The following is a 12,398-nucleotide window of genomic DNA, read 5'->3' as shown; positions in this document are numbered from 1 at the left end:
TAATGCACCTTTTTCTGTTGCATTTAGTGCTGTTGGAATGGATTGGGCTAAGTACATTGTTTCATTAGGTGCCTTGAAAGGAATGACAACTGTATTGTTGGTTGGTGCTGTTGGTCAAGCTCGTTATTTAACTCACATTGCATGTACTCACATGATGCCACCTTGGTTTGCTCTTGTTGATTATAGAACTGGGACACCTATGAATGCTACTATCTCAATGCTTGCAGCTTCTGGTGTTGTTGTTTTTTTCACTGATCTTGCTATTCTCTCTAAACTTTTGTCAATTTCCACCTAATTTATATTTTCCCTTGTGGCCTTAGCGCTTTTAGTAAGGCGTTATTATTCAAGTGGAGTAACTACAAAAGGAGATCAACGCAATTTCATTGTGGGTCTTGTGTTGATTATTGGCTCTTCAATTGGAATTTCAGCTTATTGGAATAATAGTACTGATGGCTGGATTGGTTATTTAGTTTTTGTTCCACTGTGGATTTTAGGGACGGGTGGTATTTGGCTTTTTGTACCAATGGCAAAGAAGCCTACAATTTGGAGAGTTCCTTTGGTTCCTTGGCTACCTTCTTTGTCTATTGCTATTAACATATTTCTTCTTGGCTCTATTGATAAAGATTCATATATAAGATTTGCAATTCAATTGATGGGATTCTTCTTGGTGCACGATTATTCTCTCTTCGATGGTTCCAGATCTGCCCTTACTCTCCAATTTTGATCAGCGAAAATATGTGTCATTGTTCAAACAGCCATTTTCTTACTAATATATTATAAAAGTGGCTTTTATTCTCACCGACGATCATTTCAGTGGTGTCCCTTTTTCCACATATGAATTATATTAGTGATAACTTTTTCTGTTAGTGGTTATTCTAACGGTGCCTTTTATTTTCATGACTTACTTTACCTTGGCAATTTGTCCCAGATGCACTAGCCTTGCCTTTCTCTCCTTGAAGCACGCCTCTCTCTCCTTGAAGCAGATTTAAGTTTAAATATTTTGAGTCTCCATTATTATTGGTTTGAAGCTTCCAAATGCAGTTTTTTAAAAGAACGGAGCTTGCTTTTTTCAATTGCCTTCCATGAATTTCTCTCAGGCTGATGATTAATCAAACTATCTGGCTAGACTATATTTATAGCAATTCTCTCCGACTTCGCATGCATCCCTGAGTTGCCTCTCCATATTTTTTATTATTTTGTGGAGCAAAATATTTTCTTGTAGCAAGCTAAAGCTTAGTAAGCTTTAGCTTGAGGGGGAGTGTTAGAATATTAAAAAATATCTTATAATATTTTTTATATTATATTAGAGTATCTTAAATTATTTCTTAGGATCAATTTATAATTATAGAGATATCTTAGAATATCTCTTATTATTATTATGATTTATTCCTAATTTAGGATTTAGTCTATGTTTCTCTATAAATAGAGATTAGTATTGAGTCTATTGTAATTAAGTCAGCATTAAGCTATTATCAATAATATTCAAACCCTTATTATCTTCTCTCCTCCTTTTCTCTAAAATCTCACACTTTAAACACTACGTGTCTCAGCTTTATTATTAATTAAAATCGTGAAAACAAAATACATTTAGCAGTCCAAAAATGAAGCTGTTGAAGAAAGTTTAATGGAAATATTCCATAATCAAAACCTCTACAGACAAATTTAGTTTTGTGCAATTGACTAGTCTAAGTAAAATAACAATTTAGGGAAATCAGAATAAAAGAACATACCTTCTGCGGATTAAATCGATTCTCCTTATGTTTTCCACAGTCAATTACATATATCACATCGTCTATTGTTATGCTGGTCTCTGCTATATTTGTGGCTATAACAACCTAGAAATAGGACAAAACATAATTTAAAGATATATAAGAATAAGAATAAACAAAAACCATTATAGTTTTCAGAATATAAGATCATAGCTTATAATATATTCGATACTCTAACATAAGATCAAATATATTTTACTTTTTTATATTTTAACAATAGTAAACAATCTGCAAAATTGACAGTCATCAGAAGTCGAGTTTGCTAGTGTTTCTAGACTGTTGCTTCATGAGAAACGAGAGCTTCAACGAGAGTTCACTTTTATTGATTCATATTTCCTATTATACTTTTGGATTACTGAAAAAAAATAAAAGACAAAATACTTTCATATTTTATTACTACATCCCTAAACTGTTTATATAGGAAAAGAAATTATAATAGTAATACTGAGTAATAATGACAGAATCTTAAAATAAAAATAAACATAATAATATAAAATAAAAGAGAATCAAATCTAATTTTTTTTTATTCTTCAACACCTCCCGTCAAGTTGGTGCATAAATATCTGTCATGCCCAACTTGACTATAAGTCGGTCAAAATTGAGTCTTGCCAAACTTTTTTGTCAAGATATTAGCAATTTGCTGATTGGAAGTCAAAAATAGCAGGCATATAATTCCAGCATCATTTTTTTCTTTTATGAATGGTGGTCAATCTCAATGTGCTTGGTTCTATCATGTTGTACAGGGTTGTGAGCTATACTTATTGTTGCTTTGCTATCACAGAACAATTTTAGGGTGACTCAACTTTCAATTTCAATTCGTCCAAGAGTTTGCGAATCCATAAAAGTTTACAGATTCCTTGAGCCATTGCTCTGAATTTAAGCGCGCCTAAATCTTTGATCTCAAATTCTTTTGTAAAATTTATCTTCAATCTTTCCATCTCAACAATGTCATCTCCTGTGAGAATAATATCATCTACATATAAAATTAAAATTTCAATTTTACCAACATTAGAGAACTTCATGAACAGAGTATGGTCTGATTGTCCTTGCATATATCCTTGCCTTTTAACCGACTGAGTGAATTTTTCAAACCAAACTCGTGGGGATTGTTTGAGACCGTAAAGAGATTTTTGTAGTTCGCACACATTTGAACCGAATTTATTTTTAAAGCCAGGAGGACTATCCATGTATACTTCCTCCTCCAAATCACCATTCAGAAAAACATTCTTTACATCAAGTTGGTTAAAAGACCAGTCTAAATTCACTACCAAGGACAAGAGAACTCTAATAGTGTTTAATTTGACAACAGAAACAAAAATCTCTGAGTAAACCCTTTAGCAACCAAGCGTGTCTTGTATCTTTCAACTGTGTTATTAGAATTATATTTCATAGTAAATACTCATTTACAACCAATGATATTCTTTCCTGTAGGTAACGTCATAACTCTTCAAGTTTGATTATTCTCAAGAGCTCTCATCTCATCAAGAATAGCTTCCTTCTGCTTTGGAATTTTTAGAGTCTCCTGTATATTTTTTGGAATTTCTACAACAGACAACTTAGCGGTAAATGCAGCAAATGAAGAACACAATTTGGAATATGACACATAATTAGACAAAAGATATTTAGTACATGATCTAACAGGTTTTCTAATTGCAATAGGAAAGTCTATACCAGGATACTCGACGTGACTCTTAAAAACAGAAGAAGACTTACCTATATCAAGATGATGTGTTGGATTATCTATTGGTTCGGAATCTTGGAAGGGTCGGAGAATGGGTCCTTCATTTCTCTATTTATGGTTTCTTCTTTCAAAGACATTTCCCTTCCATGTAAGGTCAATTGTAGTAAACCTGTTTTGTCTCTCTTTATATGAGTAATCATTATGTTGTGACATTTCAGGTGGTCCTTCGTTATTATTGAGATCAAGAATTTAATAATTGTGATTTTGATTTGAAACTGTCGCCTTCAAATCTGTTGAAACCTCATTCATAAGTGGATTGAGTTCCAATATGGATTCTTAGACATTTTCTTTTGATGTATCAATATAAGTCTCATAATTTTGTGACAACACTATATCGCTAAAAGTAATGATGTTTTCAAAAGTAAAAGAAGAATCTTCTTTAAAATCTCCCCCCTAAAGATGAATGTCAATAAAAAATTGTTGATTTTCAACAAAAGTAACATCCATGGTTACAAAAATTCTTTTTGATTTTGGTTCAAAACACCGATACCCCTTCTGAGTTGGAGAGTGTTAGAATATTAGAAAATATCTTATAATATCGATTATATTATATTAGAGTATCTTGAGTTATTCCCTATGATCAATTTATAATTATAGAGATATCTTAGAATATCTCTCATTATTATTATTATGTATTCCTGATTTAGGATTGAGTCTATGTTTCTCTATAAATAGATATTAGTATTGAGCCTTTTGTAATCAAGTTTGCATAAAACTGTTATCAATAATATTCAAACCTTTATTATTTTTTTTCCTCCTTTTCTCTAAAATCCCACAACTTCAACATAGTATCAGAGCCTATTTCGATCCTACTTGAACGATTACACTTTTATTCCGCTACCGAATTCCCAATAGTTAGGGAATATAATCATAGTTTCTCTTTTCCAACATTTTGACACGTTTCACTCGTTTCCCGTTCAGTTCGCTATTGCCGCAGCTGCCACTATTTCCGACAAATTTTCCAGCGAACAGCGTCATCATCTCCAGGCTAGGTCATGTCCGAAAGCGCGTCGCCAAAAGCCGTCACATGCGCTCTCACGCGCTGCTAATCTCTCCTACAAGTAGATCTCACACGCTGCCATCTCCACATCGTGTGAGGGCGCATTTTGACGCCTCTCAGTTTCTGCTTGGTCGGTCAATCACGCCTCAACCTCGCGGTTTCGAATCTTCCCTTGTATTCTAGTTTCGGGCTACGGTTACACCTACTACCTTCAAAATTCACCGTCTCATGCTGCCTTCCATCTGTTGTCGCAGATAGAAAAGTTTTCCAACAAGTTTTCCAACAAGTTTTCCGACACAACCACTTTCATTGTGTGCAGAATCTCACAATATACACAACCCAGATTTTTTATGCTCGCCCTCATGTGCCTCCAAGATCCTCCGTGTTCATTCCACATACCACCACCAATAGCCTCGAGCTTAAGCGCGTCTGTCTGCCTTCCGCCACAATGTTTCAGTCGTCTAGATTAGGTTTTTTTTCCTGTTTTCAGATCTGCCCTTACTTTTCAATTTTGATCAACGAAAATATGTATTATTATTCAAACAGCCGTTATCTCTCCTGTTTTTGACGCATTTTCTCACTCGGTTGATCGATCATGGTTTCATTTCATTAGAGTCGCGCTGCCTCTTCTTGTGCGTTTGTCATGCAATTTAGTTCTTACTAATAGATTATAACAGTGACTTCTATTCCCACCGACGATCATTCCGGTGGTGTCCCTTTTCCCACAGATGGATCATATTAGTGATGACTTCTTCTTCCATTGATGGTTATTCTAACGATGTCTTTTAATTTCATAACCAACTTTATCTTACCAGTTTGTCCCAGATGCACTGGCCCCATCTTGGTCCCAGATGAACTGGCCTAACCTTTCTCTCCTTGAAGCACGCCTCTCCAATATTATTGGTTTGAAGCTTCCAAATGCAATTTTTAGAAGAACGAACCTTGCTTTGTTCAATTGCTTGCCATGAATTTCTCTCAGACTGATGATCATATCGGCTATGTGGCTAGGCTATATTTATAGCAATTCTCTCTGACTTCACCTGCATCCTAGAGTTGCTTTTCCATCCTTTTTATTATTTTGCATAGCAAAACATTATTTTCTTGTAACAAGCTAAAATTTAGGAAGTTTTAGCTTAAGAGGGAGTGTTATAATATTAGAAAATATTTTATAATATCTATTATATTATATTAGAATATCTTGAGTTATTCCCTATGATCAATTTATAATTATAGAGATATCTTAGAATATATTATTATTATTATTATTATTATTATTATTATTATTATTATTATTATTATTATTATTATTATTATTATTATTATTATTATTATTATTTATTCCTGATTTAGGATTGGGTCTATGTTTTTCTATCAATAGATATTAGTATTGAGCCTTTTGTAATCAAGTTTGCATAAAACTGTTATCAATAATATTCAAACCTTTATTATTTTTTCTCCTCCTTTTCTCTAAAATCCCACAACTTCAACAGAGAGTAACCGATAAACACACGTTTTATTGCTCGTGACTCGAGTTTTTCAAGTTGTTTATGTGCATGAACAAAAGCAGTGCAACCAAAAACTTTTAGTGGCAATTCAGCAGAGACACTAGTCAAAGAAAAATAATTTCGAAAAACATCAAGAGGGGTATGAAAATCTAAAAGTTTAGATGACATTCGATTAATTAAATATGATGCAGTTAAAACAGCTTCACCCCACAAATATTTTGGAACCTTATTTGCAAATAGTAAAACTCTAGCAACCTCAAGAAGATGCCTATTCTTTTTCTCTACAATTCCATTTTGTTGGGGTGTATTAACACAAGAACTTTGATGAACAACCCCATTTGCAAGAAACAAATCGGACAAAAGTATATTAAAATATTCTTCACCATTGTCACTTCTGAAGACTTGAATATTTGTTTGGTATTGAGTGTGCACCATTTTAAAGAAATTTTTGACAACATGTTCAATTTCCGATTTTTCTTTCAATAGATAAACCCAACAAATTCTAGTATGATCATCAACAAAAAGTTATAAACCATTTTTTATTAGAAAATGTGTGTATTTTATTATGACCCCAAACATCACTATGGATAATTGCAAACGATTTTGATTGCTTATATGGTTGTGTAGAAAAAGAAGAACGATGATGTTTAGCAAATTCACAAGTTTCACAATGAAATAAAGACGGATCTTTCTTAGAAAATAATTTAGGAAACAAATGTTTCAAATACAGTTAGGCCATCTTAGTTTTCCGTATTTGAAACATTTGTTTCTTAAATTATTTTCTTCCAATTTAGAGGTTTTCCATGGAACTTCCAACATGTATCACGTGTGTGTCAGGGACGTTTGCAATGCTCGCACCATGGTTTCTTGCTATGTCTCTTCTAATCTTCATTCTTAGTGACTAGGGTAGAACTTTCAACTTCGACCACATAAGGTGACTTACCCATCATAACACATTGTCTCGCCTCTTCTCTTATAACTTCTGAGAACGCTTCCTGAAGTGATGGCAATGAAATCTTTCACAATATTCTGCCTCAGACTTCATCAAGCCGCTTATTAAGTCCAACCAAGAACATGAATATTGGTCGTTCTCCTGTCTCTTAAGAAACAAGACACTGTCGTCACAGCACTTCCAATGATCATCACAGCAGAGATCCAATTCTTGCCATAGTGTCATCAACTCATTATAATAGGTGGTGACATCTTTATCTTCTTGTTTGGCATGCCACAATTATGTTTTGAGATCGAAAATTGGAGAAGAATTTTGAATGTCAGAATATGTTTCTTTGATAGCCTCTCAAACTTCCTTCGCAGTAGGTAAAAACATAAAAGGTTTTCTAATCGCTGATTCCATATTACTAAGCAGTCAAGCAACAATAACAGAGTTCTCAGATTTCCAAACCCTATAATTCGGATCAAGACATGTTGACTCAAGCTTGTTTGAAGGGAGCCAAACCATTTGAGACTCCTATGGAGCGAGGAGTAAAGTTGACAGCAAATGAAACTTATATTTCTTATCCACAAAAATGTAGAAGATTGGTAGGAAGCTAAATTATTTAACCGTCACTAGACTTGATATTGCTTTTCCGGAAAGTGTTGTAAGTAATTCACGTCTTCTACCATTGACACTCATTGGGAAGCATAATCCCCATTGTTGAGTATCTAATGAGGGATCCGAGAAAAGAGAATTATGTACCGAGATCATGGACGTTTTTTCTGATTCAAATTGAGTAGAATTTCATGTGGAGTGGAAGTCTATCATGGGATATTATATTTTTGGGAGGTAATTTAATATCTTAGCAAAGTAAGAAACAAAACGGGGTCTTAAGATCCAATAAAGAAGCATATAAACATGACAATGACTCAAACTGCTTGTGAATTAATATAGCCAGGCGAGCCAAATCTTGGATGAGATGAGATTTTACAATACTTCTCCTATGAAATTTTGGTGTGATAAATAGGCTACCATACATCATTACAACAAATTCAGTTTTTCATGAAAGAACATAGCACATTTGAGGTAGAACATCACTTCATTCAAGACAAGGCTCGACAAAATCTTATATCTACTTTCTATGTTAGGACAGGCGACCAACTAGTAGATTTGTAACAAGTTGGGCATGTTTAATATCTATGCTTCAACTTGATGGTAAGTGTTAAGAGCTATTATAAATCATTAGAATTTAGTCTTGAATATATGGGCTATGTTTAATATCCATGCTTCAACTTGATGGTAAGTGTTAAGAGCTATTATAAATCATTAGAATTTAGTCTTGAATATATGGGCTATGTTTAATATCCATGCTTCAACTTGATGGTAAGTGTTAAGAGCTATTATAAATCATTAGAATTTAGTCTTGAATATATGGGCTATTCCCACGTGTCTTTCTTATGTACTCTCTTAACCTAGTAATATTAATTTTAAGGGACACTGAACATTGTAGAACATCCCATTACAATCTTTTCATGTCTCTTACTTTCTTTCTACTCAGTCTTGTTGAAGTTGCACATAGTTTAGTATTTTATTTTATATGTTGTACTACAGGTTCTCGAGTACAACAAAAACTAGTAGTGTACAATGTTTTTGTTAAGAGTTTCGCATTGAATGAGATAAAGCTTGATAAAGAGTTTATAAGCCAGTTTTGTGGGGGTTGGGTAAGGCCAGACCTAAATTCTAAGATGGTATCAGAGTCTATTCAATATTTATTCAGCCACTTGCTATTAGGTCACCGATATCTGACCACTTGGGTCACCTCCAAATGTCCAGTCCTGGACGTGAAGGAAATGGGGTGTTAAGACTCCCATATTGAATAAAATAAAGTCTGACAAAGTGTTTATAAGTGATGGGTAGTCCTCACCCTACAAGTCGGTTTTGTGGGGGTTGGGTAGGACCCAACCCAAATTCTAAGAGTTTTCACTTGTAAACTTGCATTAATCAAGGGTTCTCTCACCAAAGGCTCTCTCTCTTTACAGAGTCCAAGCATCAATAAGACTATCCTAAATCATATGGCATCCTTCTTATTTACTAAAGATAGACATTTGCATCAATCTAAAGAATTAGATGTTTCAACATTTATAAGCTGGGATTCTAACAAAAAAGGGACAAATAAGGTCCAAATCCTGGACTTAATACAATTGTATTTGTTAATGAGGGAATAATATGTCGTGATTTGTTACAGATTATATTTTTTATAAAACAGGAATGTGATAGAATTCATTAATTGTATACATTTAGATTCCTCATTTAGGTAGCACACATCAGGAATTAAAATATTGATCATTAGTATTTTTAAATGCCTCTTTACTATTTAGCGAGGACATAGAAAGGAAGAAGGCACTAAGCCAGATTTCACGAGAATATTTGAGAGATATAAACTATAATTTTAGTATATCAATCAACCAAAGCCCAATTGTTATAATTTCTTCTACATGTTTCCTATATAAATCAGGTATTACGATGTATCAACAAAGCTCTTAATAACATATGGATCAAACTCACCTTACGTATATTTCTTGGAGGGTGTAAAAACACCTTTTTTTGTTCAGTTGACGCAACTGACGAATGCAATGGAATAACCCAGTCAGAAGATGGCCCGCCAAATTGGTATGACGCCACTAACTTATCATGTAAGTGGTTTATCTCAATCACTCCCTGACAAGTCAAATAACAATGAAAATATATTATTATATAAGAAAATACTGGTAAATGTACCAGCTCAAATGAAAACCAAATAGTCTTACCGGTAAGAAGACAAGGATAGACCCCTCATCACAATTCTCATCAATGTAACATATTAGATCTTCAATAAGATCATAATCAATGACATCCTCGTTCACTCTTTTCTGAATAATTTTTTTTATGAATGGTCAAATCAGAGTTACAACTATAGGTAGTATGACGATTCACATTTTAAAAGAGACGCACCATATTTTGTTGGGCTTGTTCACTATATGACTGATAATAACTGGAAACAAAATATGGATTAAAATGTTCTTCAGAAAGCACAGACTCATCACCCCATGCAGATAAGACTAGATTTTTCTTCCCCCTGCTATTAGTCACAGGAGCTCTCTGCAAATTCAAATTTACAACATTTCATTAATTAGAGTAAGGGTAATTTGTGAAACATCTGATTTAATTCTTGAATGTACAATCTGTACAACTTGAATTACAGAAGATTGAGGATGCTCAATCAGTGTTTTGTGTGGATTGACAGTAAAACTAATAGTAACAAACAGAAACTACATGGCTGTAAAATGATTGAACATTGCTTTAAGTAGAAGGAAATAACCTTAAATCACACCAAATTATATATATTGCAGCAATATCTTGTTCATTTTGTTGGGTGTATTAGCACAAGACTTGTATATTAGTATGAAATCGAGTCTGCGTCATTTAAAAAAAATTATTGATTGCCACTACATTCTTCAACAGCTTCAAGCCCACAAATTTGCAACAGAGAAAAACAAAACAGAAGTGACCACTCTGAGCGAATATGAAAGTTTGTGGCATACCCGCGTCACACCTAGTCGTACCAACTATGCCCTGACCAAAAAGAAGTAGGTACGTATCTAGTACGGACCCAATGCAGGTACTACTCCATTTCTTACATATCATCTTAGAATTGGAGTTCAGCCTAAATCAACCCCACAAAACCCTGTTTTGTAAGCTAAGGAATTCCTTCAACTTGTAACATTTTTCACGCCATATCATCCAATGTAGGGCTCTCAACACTTCGTTTGTCACCTTGGATCCAAAGTCCAGGAACTATTTCTAAAAAATTACATCTTTTATATTCAATTCCCTTATAATCTCTGCTCGAGTTCTAGCTAGAAGGAATGGTTAACGGCCATAAATCAGATAAGTTATAACTCAATTCAGCTAAAGTAATGTTAAGATGGCCATAAAGTACCTGTCTACTAGGAACTGTTTCATTTGTTAAAGAAGCTGGTGAATCTGAAGCAAGTCGATAGTTGATCTGATCATATATATCCTCAAGAAAGTATGTTGTCACTGGATGAGTCCTGCCTTCTGCAGTAACTACAGGGCAATGACCGAAGTATCTTGAAAATAAACTTGAATCCACAGTTGCTGACCTGATCATTAGGGTTTAGTAGATAAAAAGGAAGTGGAGCTAAAAGGAAATCAATACAAATTTAAATACTTGAAAGCATACATTAGAATGACCTTCACTTTCGAAGAGCTTTCAGTGGACTGCTTATCAATTAGATTCTTTAAAACAATTAGAAGAAAATCACCCTGTAGCAAATCAAAAAACAAACATACAAGATTAACATATTTTTAATAAAAGAGATTATTAGCATGAGATAATACAAAGACGAGCATCATGAGTCCTCTACAATGCATAAAGCATATTATTGGTCCAAGGGATCTCTCAAATTCTATGATGAAATAAGTTGTAAATTCAGGAATTTCACTCATCACTTTTTTACCAACAATGAACTGAATTTTCAACGGCAAAAAAACAAGATTTGTGTGTGTTTGAAGGTTATAAATTGGTAGGTGATCCTCCTAACACTAACCAGGGCAAGTTGTGATTGGTTGTCAGCGTAAAATAACTTTCTTTATTCTCTAATTTGTATTAATTATTATCCTGTTTTGTTTCTTTACTGAATTAGGATTAGAATTGTTGTATTCCTATAAAGAGGAGTGGTTATTATTATGGTTTGTTTATTTATTGAATTAGGAGTCTTCTATCCCTATAATTAGGAGTAAATGAGTAATGCTAAGTCGTTTGCTTAGTGATGGTCGCAGCTCCACTCATGTTCAGCATCCTTTAGTGGCTGAGAATCATAGAATTTATGAAGATGTTGGTCAAATAACCTGGGTGCGTGTCTTTAGAGAGGCAAATCAGGATTTGATTTATTAGCTAAGCATGGTTTGGTTTTAGATTCAAATCTTAAGGCTTGAGTCTTCTCCTTTTATTTTGAATGCCTTATTTTGCGGATGCTGCTAGTATTGAATTTGAATTGATGTTCCTAGAGATTTATATTTTTGTTCCTCTTGGAACTTGGCTCCTTTTGATCATAAAAAAGAAATTAGTATGAAGTTATTATCAATAAAATTGCACCATTATCATACTCAAAGTCCTTATTATTTCTCCTCTCCTTTTATCTGAAACCTAATACCATATTCCTAACAAAATAATTCTATAATTCTATAAACAAAAGTGTTAGCTAGGGTGACATGCTTAGAACCTGTCAAGATCTTATAAAGTTCAATATATCATCATGACCTCGACCTTATACTAGACTACTAGTAATACTACACTAGTTTTTGACATAATATTAGTATAAATACGACTTTTGGCTGATTATACTGTTTGCATATACACAAAATATATTAAAAGCCTGCTTCTTTC

At 33.6% G+C, this 12,398-nt stretch overlaps 1 protein-coding gene across 3 annotated transcripts in view; it reads right to left on the bottom strand.

Annotated features, from left to right (window-relative positions):
- Nucleotides 1-12,398, bottom strand: part of LOC101500963 (DExH-box ATP-dependent RNA helicase DExH7, chloroplastic) — a 74,814-nt gene that overhangs the window by 37,937 nt on the left and 24,479 nt on the right. For all 3 annotated transcript variants that reach the window (XM_004499321.4, XM_027334912.2, XM_027334911.2), the window contains 6 exons: nucleotides 11,193-11,275; nucleotides 10,929-11,112; nucleotides 9,941-10,087; nucleotides 9,757-9,858; nucleotides 9,515-9,667; nucleotides 1,731-1,835 (listed from right to left, as the gene is read on the bottom strand). In XM_004499321.4, the coding sequence (XP_004499378.1) occupies nucleotides 1,731-1,835; nucleotides 9,515-9,667; nucleotides 9,757-9,858; nucleotides 9,941-10,087; nucleotides 10,929-11,112; nucleotides 11,193-11,275 (774 nt within the window). The remainder of the gene's footprint in view (nucleotides 1-1,730; nucleotides 1,836-9,514; nucleotides 9,668-9,756; nucleotides 9,859-9,940; nucleotides 10,088-10,928; nucleotides 11,113-11,192; nucleotides 11,276-12,398) is intronic.

The sequence above is a fragment of the Cicer arietinum genome, chromosome 7 (assembly GCF_000331145.2).
Source record: "Cicer arietinum cultivar CDC Frontier isolate Library 1 chromosome 7, Cicar.CDCFrontier_v2.0, whole genome shotgun sequence".
Classification (NCBI taxonomy): Eukaryota; Viridiplantae; Streptophyta; class Magnoliopsida; order Fabales; family Fabaceae; genus Cicer; species Cicer arietinum.
This window is presented reverse-complemented; position numbering and strand designations above follow the sequence as displayed.